The sequence below is a fragment of the Brachyhypopomus gauderio genome, chromosome 1, assembly GCF_052324685.1.
Source record: "Brachyhypopomus gauderio isolate BG-103 chromosome 1, BGAUD_0.2, whole genome shotgun sequence".
NCBI classification, from domain to species: Eukaryota; Metazoa; Chordata; class Actinopteri; order Gymnotiformes; family Hypopomidae; genus Brachyhypopomus; species Brachyhypopomus gauderio.
Window position 1 is genome coordinate 9353422 of NC_135211.1, and position 15941 is coordinate 9369362.

General features: G+C 40.0%; 1 protein-coding gene across 1 annotated transcript; it reads right to left on the bottom strand.

Moving 5' to 3' along the window:
• LOC143526642 (mucin-3A) lies at positions 1–4329 on the bottom strand. Its single transcript, XM_077021161.1, has 10 exons — positions 4064–4329; positions 3546–3663; positions 3237–3401; positions 3009–3130; positions 2826–2890; positions 2520–2722; positions 1309–1474; positions 1002–1169; positions 797–894; positions 1–685 (listed from the first exon to the last, which is right to left on the bottom strand). Exons 1-9 carry the CDS (start codon positions 4214–4216, stop codon positions 807–809), a joined length of 1248 nt encoding a protein of 415 aa, XP_076877276.1. The 5' UTR covers positions 4217–4329; the 3' UTR covers positions 1–685; positions 797–806.
• Positions 4330–15941: the final 11612 nt, after the last annotated feature.

The following is a 15941-nucleotide window of genomic DNA, read 5'->3' on the forward strand; positions in this document are numbered from 1 at the left end:
TTTAACATTACTGATCAGAAACTCAAAACTAAGAGTTGTGTTGAAGATCTAGTGTCACGTTGGGGAGGCCGGGCCGCCGCCAGAGGGCGCGTGTCAGTTCGCACTACCTCACAACACACGCCCCCGAGCACCAAACCACTCCCTCGGTCCCAATCACCGCATTAGCACTAGCACCCCTGTTTATGTTGTGCACCTATTTATTCCCGCAGGTCGTTCGGTCCAGTGCTGTACATTGCTCCGCTGGAGTTCATCTCTGGACCGCCTTGCCGTGTCGGTGCTAGTAGAGAGGGGCCGCTGTTCAATTTTGCTGCTTTGCAGTGGTTTCTGTTTGGCTATTTTTGTTTCCTTTGTGAATGGAGAATAAAGACCATTCGATGCAACCCTCAACTTCGGCCGCCTCTGTTCCCCCGTTACATCTAGAATATTTAACATATGGAGAGAGAGAGAGAGAGAGAGAGAGACCCTTCCATCCAGAAAATTTGCCTTCAACATCTTTTCTTTCCCAGACCTCTGCCATCAACTTTACATCATTTTTCAGTTCTTTTTTTTCAGATCCACAAAGGTGAGCTGTAGGTGACTGATGTTATTGTTATCAGTGGTCTTTACTTATGTTTAATATTGCATCTTGAAATATTGTCTGAAACCACCTGTGAATCTTGATGCTGAATATATGTTCCAAAATTCCCTTTAATTAGACACAAGAAAATATTTTTAATGAAAATTTACCTTGCTCAGAGTTATTATATTTTATTATACCATAATCAAATAATTACCCTGACCATAAAATTACACTGACATGTAAGTGTTTAAGGAGCTTGCCCTCTGTCAGAGAAGTTAAAAGTGTCATCATCAAAAATGGAAAACCTTTTTGAGTCAGAATTGCTGCTCACAGTCCTAGAAAAAAATGAATTATTAAAAAAGTGTCATCCTCTGAATGCTCTACAGGCACATATTCTGTCATAAATGCAGAAACGGAAAATATTCATATATTTTTAACCTACCATTTTCCACCATGGTTCCGCCGCATAACAAAAATCACTGTTATGGAAATGATGAGAAGGAGAAAGGCACCTCCTAAACTCCCAAAGAGGGCTGCATAAAATCCAGCACCTCTGTGGTAAAGTTCACATCGTGCCCCAGAGTATACCTGAAGATAAGACTCATAACATCTGAATGATTTGGAAACAACAACAGGTGTGTCAAAACAATTGCTCATTTATCTTACTCAGGACTGATAATTGAACTTGTTTAAAGGACAAGCTCGATTCCTTGTTTGTCATTGCACATGTAAACCCTTTTCGTACTTACTGGCACACTGGACCTGTTTTAAAATTGAGGCAGTCACCATGATGATGGCAGTAGTTGGGATTCATTTTGCATGGTGCTTCACATTCCCAGGCATCTTCTTCAAGTTTCAGTGTAAAGTTGGCAAAATCCATACTGCAATTTATGAATGGTTTTATGTCTGAAACATCTTTTCAGAAAAGAGAGGTCCAATTAATGTTCTGCCCTCAAACAATTATACACTCAATTGTACACCTGCCACTTTATTCGGTACACCTATCCAACTGCTCATTAATGTAAATGTCGAATCTGCCAATCACAGAGCAATAACTCAATGGATTTAGGCATGTAGACATGACCAAGAAGATATACTGCTGTTCAAACCGAGCATCACAATGGAGAAGAAAGGTGCTCGAGTGGCATGTTGGTTGGTACCAGACGGGCTGGTCTGAGTATTTCAGAAACTGCTGATCTACTGGGATTTTCACGCACAACCATCTCTAAGGTTTATAGAGAATGGTCCCAAAAAGCGAAAATATCCAGTGAGTGGCAGTTCTGTGGGATCAAATGATGCAGAGGAGGTCAGAGGAGAATGGCCAGACTGATTTGAGCTGATACAATGGCAACAGTAACTCAAATAAGCAGTCGTTACAACCGAGGCATGCAGAAAAGCATCTCTGAATGCACAACACGTCGAACCTTGAGGTGGATGGGCAACAGGTATTGTTCCTGACCATGTCCATCCCTTTATGACCACAGTGTATCCATCCTCTGATGGCTACTTCCAGCAGGATAACGTGCCATGTCATAAAGCACAAATCATCTCAGATTGGTTTCTTGAACACGACAATGAGTTCACTGTACTCGAAGGGCCTCCACAGTCACCAGATCTCAATCCAATAGAGCACCTTTGGGATGTTGTGGAATGGGAGATTCAAATCATGGATGTGCAGCCGACAATTCTGCAGCAACTGCGTGATGCTATCATGTCAATATGGACCAGACTCTCTGAGGAATATTAACAATACCTTGTTGAATCTATGCCATGAAGTTCTGAAGGCAAAAGGGGGTCCAACCCAGTACTAGCAATGTGGACCTAATAAAGTGGCCGGTGAGTGTAAATAAGTCTTACCAACATTTCTGACCATCAAACTATTAAATGTATTTTGACAAATACAACATTTCTGGAGAAATATTATAAAAGTAAAAAATTATCATGGGAAAAAAATACTTACTTGCTATTTCAGGTTTTGTCATTGTAACTTCAATATCCTGAATGGATGCATTACCAAGTGCTTCTCTCAGATTCTTAAGCAAATCAAAGTTATATAAAAAAATGTTCAATACGAGTTCCAAATCATTGTTGAGAAAATCAATTTGTGATTGATTGTTAGGGTAGTTGTATCTTGCACTGCTTTTGACAATAATGCTTCCATTTCTGGGGAGAAAATCACATATTCTATAATTATATATGTATATGTAAATATTTGAAAGGTAAACATTCATCTTTACAATACAAATTCAATTATAAAAGAACTTACATCAAAGTAATGATATTCACATCTCTGAAGTTTTGTGGATCTGCTCTTTTACAAATAACTGAAAGCTGCAAAGCCCAACCAGGCAAAAAGGGCAAAAGGATAAATAAAAATAAATAAAAGTTAATAATGATTGTGTTTATATTTTTAAAAACAAATAGATGGAATAGAAACAATCATACTTACCTCATGGGTTAAGATTGCAATCAACTGTTTGGATGCCTGGGAGTTTAAATTTTGAAAGTCAAGAATATAATCTTTCATTATTCTCAGGGAAATATTTGCCTTCCTAGTGGGCCTGCCTTCAGCTATAGTGAGATTGTTAATGTTAGGTGCATGTCACTCATTCATGTACAATGCATATGACCGAAAGCACAATTTTGTGGTAACTGTTGCATTTTTTTATATACTTACACCATGTAACTGTTGTAGTGTTAACTGCAAAATTACAGGAATGCCCATATGTAAAAAGACTGCATTTACATGTACAAAGCTGAGTTGTCATATTAAAAAAACAAGGTGAACCATTGCACTGGCATTCTGTGTCCATACAGCTGTGCGCAGTGAAAGAATTGATATCTGTTGAGATCAGATTACATTGAAAGTACAGTGGTATGAGAATTACTACAAAATGATATTATGATAGTTTCCTCTTGGGCAGAAGATGTTTTTTACTTATAATTTAAAAAGTGGTAAATTAAGTAGAAGATGTGGAGGACTCACCAGTAAATTGAGAGGATGGTTGACTTGTAAATGAAGAAGTATTGTCAGTTGTGGTTTGAGAAATTGTCACCACTGCAGCAGTAGATCTGAAAAATGATGTAATGTTGATGGCAGAGGTCTGGGAAGGAAAAGATGTTGAAGGCAAATTTTCAGTTGCAGAAGGGAAAGATACTGGAAAATTGAGGTAAAACTGTTGAAGTAGTAGGCAACTGGGTTGGTGGCATAAAGCGGGAGGTAACTTTTGGATGATCTGGGAAAGTTGTACATATAATTTTTGAGGAACTTTGCTCAATAGATGTTGAAAAATGTCTCAATTAAGTTATATCATTAGTTCAATGGAAATCAGGATTTTGTGCTTAAAGGAGTCAAATTTGTGATTGTATTAATATCAGAGCATTATGAATTGTTGAATGTCTTAATTGGAACACTCTGAAAATTGAGATAATGACTGGGTGATAATGACATTGATAAACTAAGATGTTTGTTAAACAGAGGAAAGTGAACTGTGTGAACTCAACTGTTGGTGAAGAGGTTGGAATGGTGTCAGTGGATTCCGCAACTGATAAGGTGAATTCAGTAGTGTATAATGATGAAATGCTTTCATGTGAAGAAACAGAGGCTGATAATGATGGACTACTTCCAATTGATGTTGTTGACGGTGCAGAGTACATTCCAGTTATTTCTGTTGATGTGAACTGAGTCTTGCTGGAAGTGGTAGACACTGAGTAGTCAGAAGGGACTGATGTAAGGGATGCTGTATTTGTTTGTATTTGGGATGTAGAAACTGAATTTGGTGCTGGGCTGGAAGAGAACATGATGGTTTCAGTGGATTCAGCTGGTGTATAGGTAAATGGAATAGATTCAGATGCATTTCCTGTGGATTGTTTTTGAACCTCTGTGGGGCCAGCATCAGTTGATGAAGTGGAAATGATTGTTTCATTTGTGACAGTAGATGCTGCTGATTGCTGACTTGTCAGTGGAGTAGATTCTGATGATTGCAAGGACTGTGTAGTCATGCCACTTGATGTGAATGTGTTTGTTCTTGTAGAATAAGATTCAGTAGTTGTTGAAGTAAGAGGTATTCCTGAAGTCAATGGTAAGATTGTGGATGATACTGAAGATGATACTGAAGGCTTCTCTTCAGTTGAGAACAATAGTTTTGTCAAAGTAGATGTCTCTACGGGAGTGCTGATTTGACTGCTTTCAGTTGAAAGTCCTGTAGCTGGTGTTGGCTCTGGCACTGATGTAATTTCAATCACGTTTGAAGGAGTACTAATTTCAGTGGTGGTAGGCGAAACTGATGACTGATCATTAATTGGAATTGTCACTTCTGAGGTTTCATGTGATGATCCAATTATTTCTGTTGATATAAATTCTGTTGTGCCTGACGAAGCAGATGTGTGAGACTCAGAACCCATTGATGTAGAATGTGTCATACTGGGTGATGGTGAGACAGAGCTTGTGTTCAACGTGGACACATCTGCTGTTGAAATCGTCAGAAATGTTTGGACAGGGAATATTGTTCCTGTGGTTTCCTGTGATATTGAGGTGAATTCAGTAGTGGATAATGACAGAATACTTTCATGTGATGGAGTAGAGACTGACAATGATGGGCTACTTCCTATTGATTGTTTGGAGGGTTCAGAGGACAATCCAGTAATTTCTGTTGATGTGATTTGTCCATTGCTGGAAGTGGTAGACAGTGCAGAGTCAGAAATGACTGATGTAAATGATACTGGGCTTGTTTGTGCTCGGGTTGTAGAAACTGAATTTGGTGCTGGGCTGGAAGAGAACATGATGGTTTCAGTGGATTCAGTTGGTGTATAGGTAAATGGAATCGATTCAGATGCATTTCCTGTGGATTGTTTTTGAACCTCTGTGGGGCCAGCATCAGTTGATGAAGTGGAAATGATTGTTTCATTTGTGACAGTAGACGCTGCTGATTGCTGACTTGTCAGAGGAGTAGATTCTGATGATTGCAAGGACTGTGTAGTCATGCCGCTTAATGTGAATGTGTTTGTTCTTGTAGAATAAGATTCAGTAGTTGTTGAAGTAAGAGGTATTCCTGAAGTCAATGGCAAGATTGTGGATGATACTGAAGATGATACTGAAGGATTCTCTTCAGTTGAGAAGAATAGTTTTATCAGAGTAGATGTCTCTACGGGAGTGCTGATTTGACTGCTTTCAGTTGAAAGTCCTGTATCTGGTGTTAGCTCTGGCACTGACATAATTTCAGTCACGTTTGAAGGAGTACTAATTTCAGTGGTGGTAGGCGAAACTGATGACTGATCATTTATTGGAATTGTCACTTCTGAGGTTTCATGTGATGATCCAATTATTTCTGTTGATATAAATTCTGTTGTGCCTGACGAAGCAGATGTGTGAGACTCAGAACCCATTGATGTAGAATGTGTCATACTGGGTGATGGTGAGACAGAGCTTGTGTTCAACGTGGACACATCTGCTGTTGAAATCGTCAGAAATGTTTGGACAGGGAATATTGTTCTTGTGGTTTCCTGTGATATTGATGTGAATTCAGTAGTGGATAATGACGGAATACTTTCATGTGATGGAGTAGAGACTGACAATGATGGGCTACTTCCTATTGATTGTTTGGAGGGTTCAGAGGACAATCCAGTAATTTCTGTTGATGTGATTTGTCCATTGCTGGAAGTGGTAGACACTGCAGAGTCAGAAATGACTGATGTAAAAGATACTGGGCTTGTTTGTGCTCGGGTTGTAGAAACTGAATTTGGTGCTTGGCTGGAAGAAAACATGATGGTTTCAGTGGATTCAGTTGGTGTATAGGTAAATGGAATCGATTCAGATGCATTTCCTGTGGATTGTTTTTGAACCTCTGTGGGGCCAGCATCAGTTGATGAAGTGGAAATGATTGTTTCATTTGTGACAGTAGACGCTGCTGATTGCTGACTTGTCAGAGGAGTAGATTCTGATGATTGCAAGGACTGTGTAGTCATGCCGCTTGATGTGAATGTGTTTGTTCTTGTAGAATAAGATTCAGTAGTTGTTGAAGTAAGAGGTATTCCTGAAGTCAATGGCAACATTGTGGATGATACTGAAGATGATACTGAAGGCTTCTCTTCAGTTGAGAACAATAGTTTTGTCAAAGTAGATGTCTCTACGGGAGTGCTGATTTGACTGCTTTCAGTTGAAAGTCCTGTATCTGGTGTTAGCTCTGGCACTGACGTAATTTCAGTCACGTTTGAAGGAGTACTAATTTCAGTGGTGGTAGGCGAAACTGATGACTGATCATTTATTGGAATTGTCACTTCTGAGGTTTCATGTGATGATCCAATTATTTCTGTTGATATAAATTCTGTTGTGCCTGACGAAGCAGATGTGTGAGACTCAGAACCCATTGATGTAGAATGTGTCATACTGGGTGATGGTGAGACAGAGCTTGTTGTCAAATGCCCTTCTTTAGTTGAAGAAAGCATAGTGTTCAACGTGGACTCATCTGCTGTTGAAGTCGTCAGAAATGCTTGGACAGGGAATATTGTTCCTGCGGTTTCCTGTGATATTGATGTGAATTCAGTAAAGGAAAATGACAGAATACTTTCATGTGATGGAGTAGAGACTGACAATGATGGGCTACTTCCTATTGATTGTTTGGAGGGTTCAGAGGACAATCCAGTAATTTCTGTTGATGTGATTTGTCCATTGCTGGAAGTGGTAGACACTGCAGAGTCAGAAATGACTGATGTAAAAGATACTGGGCTTGTTTGTGCTCGGGTTGTAGAAACTGAATTTGGTGCTGGGCTGGAAGAGAACATGATGGTTTCAGTGGATTCAGCTGGTGTATAGGTAAATGGAATAGATTTAGATGCATTTCCTGTGGATTGTTTTTGAACCTCTGTGGGGCCAGCATCAGTTGATGAAGTGGAAATGATTGTTTCATTTGTGACAGTAGATGCTGCTGATTGCTGACTTGTCAGTGGAGTAGATTCTGATGATTGCAAGGACTGTATAGTCATGCCACTTGATGTGAATTTGTTTGTTCTTGTAGAATAAGATTCAGTAGTTGTTAAAGTAAGAGGTATACCTGAAGTCAATGGCAAGATTGTGGATGATACTGAAGGATTCTCTTCAGTTGAGAAGAATAGTTTTATCAGAGTAGATGTCTCTACGGGAGTGCTGATTTGACTGCTTTCAGTTGAAAGTCCTGTATCTGGTGTTAGTTCTGGCACTGACGTAATTTCAGTCACGTTTGAAGGAGTACTAATTTCAGTGGTGGTAGGCAAAACTGATGACTGATCATTTATTGGAATTGTCACTTCTGAGGTTTCATGTGATGATCCAATTATTTCTGTTGATATAAATTCTGTTGTGCCTGACGAAGCAGATGTGTGAGACTCAGAACCCATTGATGTAGAATGTGTCATACTGGGTGATGGTGAGACAGAGCTTGTGTTCAACGTGGACATATCTGCTGTTGAAATCGTCAGAAATGTTTGGACAGGGAATATTGTTCTTGTGGTTTCCTGTGATATTGATGTGAATTCAGTAGTGGATAATGACAGAATACTTTCATGTGATGGAGTAGAGACTGACAATGATGGGCTACTTCCTATTGATTGTTTGGAGGGTTCAGAGGACAATCCAGTAATTTCTGTTGATGTGATTTGTCCATTGCTGGAAGTGGTAGACACTGCAGAGTCAGAAATGACTGATGTAAAAGATACTGGGCTTGTTTGTGCTCGGGTTGTAGAAACTGAATTTGGTGCTGGGCTGGAAGAGAACATGATGGTTTCAGTGGATTCAGTTGGTGTATAGGTAAATGGAATCGATTCAGATGCATTTCCTGTGGATTGTTTTTGAACCTCTGTGGGGCCAGCATCAGTTGATGAAGTGGAAATGATTGTTTCATTTGTGACAGTAGACGCTGCTGATTGCTGACTTGTCAGAGGAGTAGATTCTGATGATTGCAAGGACTGTGTAGTCATGCCGCTTGATGTGAATGTGTTTGTTCTTGTAGAATAAGATTCAGTAGTTGTTGAAGTAAGAGGTATTCCTGAAGTCAATAGCAAGATTGTGGATGATACTGAAGATGATACTAAAGGCTTCTCTTCAGTTGAGAACAATAGTTTTGTCAAAGTAGATGTCTCTACGGGAGTGCTGATTTGACTGCTTTCAGTTGAAAGTTCTGTAACTGGTGTTAGCTCTGGCACTGACGTAATTTCAGTCACGTTTGAAGGAGTACTAATTTCAGTGGTGGTAGGCGAAACTGATGACTGATCATTTATTGGAATTGTCACTTCTGAGGTTTCATGTGATGATCCAATTATTTCTGTTGATATAAATTCTGTTGTGCCTGACGAAGCAGATGTGTGAGACTCAGAACCCATTGATGTAGAATGTGTCATACTGGGTGATGGTGAGACAGAGCTTGTGTTCAACGTGGACACATCTGCTGTTGAAATCGTCAGAAATGTTTGGACAGGGAATATTGTTCTTGCGGTTTCCTGTGATATTGATGTGAATTCAGTAGTGGATAATGACAGAATACTTTCATGTGATGGAGTAGAGAATGACAATGATGGGCTACTTCCTATTGATTGTTTGGAGGGTTCAGAGGACAATCCAGTAATTTCTGTTGATGTGATTTGTCCATTGCTGGAAGTGGTAGACACTGCAGAGTCAGAAATGACTGATGTAAAAGATACTGGGCTTGTTTGTGCTCGGGTTGTAGAAACTGAATTTGGTGCTGGGCTGGAAGAAAACATGATGGTTTCAGTGGATTCAGTTGGTGTATAGGTAAATGGAATCGATTCAGATGCATTTCCTGTGGATTGTTTTTGAACCTCTGTGGGGCCAGCATCAGTTGATGAAGTGGAAATGATTGTTTCATATGTGACAGTAGACGCTGCTGATTGCTGACTTGTCAGAGGAGTAGATTCTGATGATTGCAAGGACTGTGTAGTCATGCCGCTTGATGTGAATGTGTTTGTTCTTGTAGAATAAGATTCAGTAGTTGTTGAAGTAAGAGGTATTCCTGAAGTCAATGGCAAGATTGTGGATGATACTGAAGATGATACTGAAGGATTCTCTTCAGTTGAGAAGAATAGTTTTATCAGAGTAGATGTCTCTACGGGAGTGCTGATTTGACTGCTTTCAGTTGAAAGTCCTGTATCTGGTGTTAGCTCTGGCACTGACGTAATTTCAGTCACGTTTGAAGGAGTACTAATTTCAGTGGTGGTAGGCGAAACTGATGACTGATCATTTATTGGAATTGTCACTTCTGAGGTTTCATGTGATGATCCAATTATTTCTGTTGATATAAATTCTGTTGTGCCTGACGAAGCAGATGTGTGAGACTCAGAACCCATTGATGTAGAATGTGTCATACTGGGTGATGGTGAGACAGAGCTTGTGTTCAACGTGGACACATCTGCTGTTGAAATCGTCAGAAATGTTTGGACAGGGAATATTGTTCTTGTGGTTTCCTGTGATATTGATGTGAATTCAGTAGTGGATAATGACGGAATACTTTCATGTGATGGAGTAGAGACTGACAATGATGGGCTACTTCCTATTGATTGTTTGGAGGGTTCAGAGGACAATCCAGTAATTTCTGTTGATGTGATTTGTCCATTGCTGGAAGTGGTAGACACTGCAGAGTCAGAAATGACTGATGTAAAAGATACTGGGCTTGTTTGTGCTCGGGTTGTAGAAACTGAATTTGGTGCTTGGCTGGAAGAAAACATGATGGTTTCAGTGGATTCAGTTGGTGTATAGGTAAATGGAATCGATTCAGATGCATTTCCTGTGGATTGTTTTTGAACCTCTGTGGGGCCAGCATCAGTTGATGAAGTGGAAATGATTGTTTCATTTGTGACAGTAGACGCTGCTGATTGCTGACTTGTCAGAGGAGTAGATTCTGATGATTGCAAGGACTGTGTAGTCATGCCGCTTGATGTGAATGTGTTTGTTCTTGTAGAATAAGATTCAGTAGTTGTTGAAGTAAGAGGTATTCCTGAAGTCAATGGCAACATTGTGGATGATACTGAAGATGATACTGAAGGCTTCTCTTCAGTTGAGAACAATAGTTTTGTCAAAGTAGATGTCTCTACGGGAGTGCTGATTTGACTGCTTTCAGTTGAAAGTCCTGTATCTGGTGTTAGCTCTGGCACTGACGTAATTTCAGTCACGTTTGAAGGAGTACTAATTTCAGTGGTGGTAGGCGAAACTGATGACTGATCATTTATTGGAATTGTCACTTCTGAGGTTTCATGTGATGATCCAATTATTTCTGTTGATATAAATTCTGTTGTGCCTGACGAAGCAGATGTGTGAGACTCAGAACCCATTGATGTAGAATGTGTCATACTGGGTGATGGTGAGACAGAGCTTGTTGTCAAATGCCCTTCTTTAGTTGAAGAAAGCATAGTGTTCAACGTGGACTCATCTGCTGTTGAAGTCGTCAGAAATGCTTGGACAGGGAATATTGTTCCTGCGGTTTCCTGTGATATTGATGTGAATTCAGTAAAGGAAAATGACAGAATACTTTCATGTGATGGAGTAGAGACTGACAATGATGGGCTACTTCCTATTGATTGTTTGGAGGGTTCAGAGGACAATCCAGTAATTTCTGTTGATGTGATTTGTCCATTGCTGGAAGTGGTAGACACTGCAGAGTCAGAAATGACTGATGTAAAAGATACTGGGCTTGTTTGTGCTCGGGTTGTAGAAACTGAATTTGGTGCTGGGCTGGAAGAGAACATGATGGTTTCAGTGGATTCAGCTGGTGTATAGGTAAATGGAATAGATTTAGATGCATTTCCTGTGGATTGTTTTTGAACCTCTGTGGGGCCAGCATCAGTTGATGAAGTGGAAATGATTGTTTCATTTGTGACAGTAGATGCTGCTGATTGCTGACTTGTCAGTGGAGTAGATTCTGATGATTGCAAGGACTGTATAGTCATGCCACTTGATGTGAATTTGTTTGTTCTTGTAGAATAAGATTCAGTAGTTGTTAAAGTAAGAGGTATACCTGAAGTCAATGGCAAGATTGTGGATGATACTGAAGGATTCTCTTCAGTTGAGAAGAATAGTTTTATCAGAGTAGATGTCTCTACGGGAGTGCTGATTTGACTGCTTTCAGTTGAAAGTCCTGTATCTGGTGTTAGTTCTGGCACTGACGTAATTTCAGTCACGTTTGAAGGAGTACTAATTTCAGTGGTGGTAGGCAAAACTGATGACTGATCATTTATTGGAATTGTCACTTCTGAGGTTTCATGTGATGATCCAATTATTTCTGTTGATATAAATTCTGTTGTGCCTGACGAAGCAGATGTGTGAGACTCAGAACCCATTGATGTAGAATGTGTCATACTGGGTGATGGTGAGACAGAGCTTGTGTTCAACGTGGACATATCTGCTGTTGAAATCGTCAGAAATGTTTGGACAGGGAATATTGTTCTTGTGGTTTCCTGTGATATTGATGTGAATTCAGTAGTGGATAATGACAGAATACTTTCATGTGATGGAGTAGAGACTGACAATGATGGGCTACTTCCTATTGATTGTTTGGAGGGTTCAGAGGACAATCCAGTAATTTCTGTTGATGTGATTTGTCCATTGCTGGAAGTGGTAGACACTGCAGAGTCAGAAATGACTGATGTAAAAGATACTGGGCTTGTTTGTGCTCGGGTTGTAGAAACTGAATTTGGTGCTGGGCTGGAAGAGAACATGATGGTTTCAGTGGATTCAGTTGGTGTATAGGTAAATGGAATCGATTCAGATGCATTTCCTGTGGATTGTTTTTGAACCTCTGTGGGGCCAGCATCAGTTGATGAAGTGGAAATGATTGTTTCATTTGTGACAGTAGACGCTGCTGATTGCTGACTTGTCAGAGGAGTAGATTCTGATGATTGCAAGGACTGTGTAGTCATGCCGCTTGATGTGAATGTGTTTGTTCTTGTAGAATAAGATTCAGTAGTTGTTGAAGTAAGAGGTATTCCTGAAGTCAATAGCAAGATTGTGGATGATACTGAAGATGATACTAAAGGCTTCTCTTCAGTTGAGAACAATAGTTTTGTCAAAGTAGATGTCTCTACGGGAGTGCTGATTTGACTGCTTTCAGTTGAAAGTTCTGTAACTGGTGTTAGCTCTGGCACTGACGTAATTTCAGTCACGTTTGAAGGAGTACTAATTTCAGTGGTGGTAGGCGAAACTGATGACTGATCATTTATTGGAATTGTCACTTCTGAGGTTTCATGTGATGATCCAATTATTTCTGTTGATATAAATTCTGTTGTGCCTGACGAAGCAGATGTGTGAGACTCAGAACCCATTGATGTAGAATGTGTCATACTGGGTGATGGTGAGACAGAGCTTGTGTTCAACGTGGACACATCTGCTGTTGAAATCGTCAGAAATGTTTGGACAGGGAATATTGTTCTTGCGGTTTCCTGTGATATTGATGTGAATTCAGTAGTGGATAATGACAGAATACTTTCATGTGATGGAGTAGAGAATGACAATGATGGGCTACTTCCTATTGATTGTTTGGAGGGTTCAGAGGACAATCCAGTAATTTCTGTTGATGTGATTTGTCCATTGCTGGAAGTGGTAGACACTGCAGAGTCAGAAATGACTGATGTAAAAGATACTGGGCTTGTTTGTGCTCGGGTTGTAGAAACTGAATTTGGTGCTGGGCTGGAAGAAAACATGATGGTTTCAGTGGATTCAGTTGGTGTATAGGTAAATGGAATCGATTCAGATGCATTTCCTGTGGATTGTTTTTGAACCTCTGTGGGGCCAGCATCAGTTGATGAAGTGGAAATGATTGTTTCATATGTGACAGTAGACGCTGCTGATTGCTGACTTGTCAGAGGAGTAGATTCTGATGATTGCAAGGACTGTGTAGTCATGCCGCTTGATGTGAATGTGTTTGTTCTTGTAGAATAAGATTCAGTAGTTGTTGAAGTAAGAGGTATTCCTGAAGTCAATGGCAAGATTGTGGATGATACTGAAGATGATACTGAAGGCTTCTCTTCAGTTGAGAACAATAGTTTTGTCAAAGTAGATGTCGCTACGGGAGTGCTGATTTGACTGCTTTCAGTTGAAAGTCCTGTATCTGGTGTTAGCTCTGGCACTGACGTAATTTCAGTCACGTTTGAAGGAGTAGTAATTTCAGTGGTGGTAGGCGAAACTGATGACTGATCATTTATTGGAATTGTCACTTCTGAGGTTTCATGTGATGATCCAATTATTTCTGTTGATATAAATTCTGTTGTGCCTGACGAAGCAGATGTGTGAGACTCAGAACCCATTGATGTAGAATGTGTCATACTGGGTGATGGTGAGACAGAGCTTGTGTTCAACGTGGACACATCTGCTGTTGAAGTCGTCAGAAATGCTTGGACAGGGAATATTGTTCCTGCGGTTTCCTGTGATATTGATGTGAATTCAGTAAAGGAAAATGACAGAATACTTTCATGTGATGGAGTAGAGACTGACAATGATGGGCTACTTCCTATTAATTGTTTGGAGGGTTCAGAGGACAATCCAGTAATTTCTGTTGATGTGATTTGTCCATTGCTGGAAGTGGTAGACACTGCAGAGTCAGAAATGACTGATGTAAAAGATACTGGGCTTGTTTGTGCTCGGGTTGTAGAAACTGAATTTGGTGCTGGGCTGGAAGAGAACATGATGGTTTCAGTGGATTCAGCTGGTGTATAGGTAAATGGAATAGATTTAGATGCATTTCCTGTGGATTGTTTTTGAACCTCTGTGGGGCCAGCATCAGTTGATGAAGTGGAAATGATTGTTTCATTTGTGACAGTAGATGCTGCTGATTGCTGACTTGTCAGTGGAGTAGATTCTGATGATTGCAAGGACTGTATAGTCATGCCACTTGATGTGAATGTGTTTGTTCTTGTAGAATAAGATTCAGTAGTTGTTAAAGTAAGAGGTATACCTGAAGTCAATGGCCAGATTGTGGATGATACTGAAGGATTCTCTTCAGTTGAGAAGAATAGTTTTATCAGAGTAGATGTCTCTACGGGAGTGCTGATTTGACTGCTTTCAGTTGAAAGTCCTGTATCTGGTGTTAGCTCTGGCACTGACGTAATTTCAATCACGTTTGAAGGAGTACTAATTTTAGTGGTGGTAGGCGAAACTGATGACTGATCATTTATTGGAATTGTCACTTCTGAGGTTTCATGTGATGATCCAATTATTTCTGTTGATATAAATTCTGTTGTGCCTGACGAAGCAGATGTGTGAGACTCAGAACCCATTGATGTAGAATGTGTCATACTGGGTGATGATGAGACAGAGCTTGTGTTCAACATGGACACATCTGCTGTTGAAATCGTCAGAAATGTTTGGACAGGGAATATTGTTCTTGTGGTTTCCTGTGATATTGATGAGAATTCAGTAGTGGATAATGACAGAATACTTTCATGTGATGGAGTAGAGACTGACAATGATGGGCTACTTCCTATTGATTGTTTGGAGGGTTCAGAGGACAATCCAGTAATTTCTGTTGATGTGATTTGTCCATTGCTGGAAGTGGTAGACAGTGCAGAGTCAGAAATGACTGATGTAAATGATACTGGGCTTGTTTGTGCTCGGGTTGTAGAAACTGAATTTGGTGCTGGGCTGGAAGAGAACATGATGGTTTCAGTGGATTCAGTTGGTGTATAGGTAAATGGAATCGATTCAGATGCATTTCCTGTGGATTGTTTTTGAACCTCTGTGGGGCCAGCATCAGTTGATGAAGTGGAAATGATTGTTTCATTTGTGACAGTAGACGCTGCTGATTGCTGACTTGTCAGAGGAGTAGATTCTGATGATTGCAAGGACTGTGTAGTCATGCCGCTTAATGTGAATGTGTTTGTTCTTGTAGAATAAGATTCAGTAGTTGTTGAAGTAAGAGGTATTCCTGAAGTCAATGGCAAGATTGTGGATGATACTGAAGATGATACTGAAGGATTCTCTTCAGTTGAGAAGAATAGTTTTATCAGAGTAGATGTCTCTACGGGAATGCTGATTTGACTGCTTTCAGTTGAAAGTCCTGTATCTGGTGTTAGCTCTGGCACTGACATAATTTCAGTCACGTTTGAAGGAGTACTAATTTCAGTGGTGGTAGGCGAAACTGATGACTGATCATTTATTGGAATTGTCACTTCTGAGGTTTCATGTGATGATCCAATTATTTCTGTTGATATAAATTCTGTTGTGCCTGACGAAGCAGATGTGTGAGACTCAGAACCCATTGATGTAGAATGTGTCATACTGGGTGATGGTGAGACAGAGCTTGTGTTCAACGTGGACACATCTGCTGTTGAAATCGTCAGAAATGTTTGGACAGGGAATATTGTTCTTGTGGTTTCCTGTGATATTGATGTGAATTCAGTAGTGGATAAT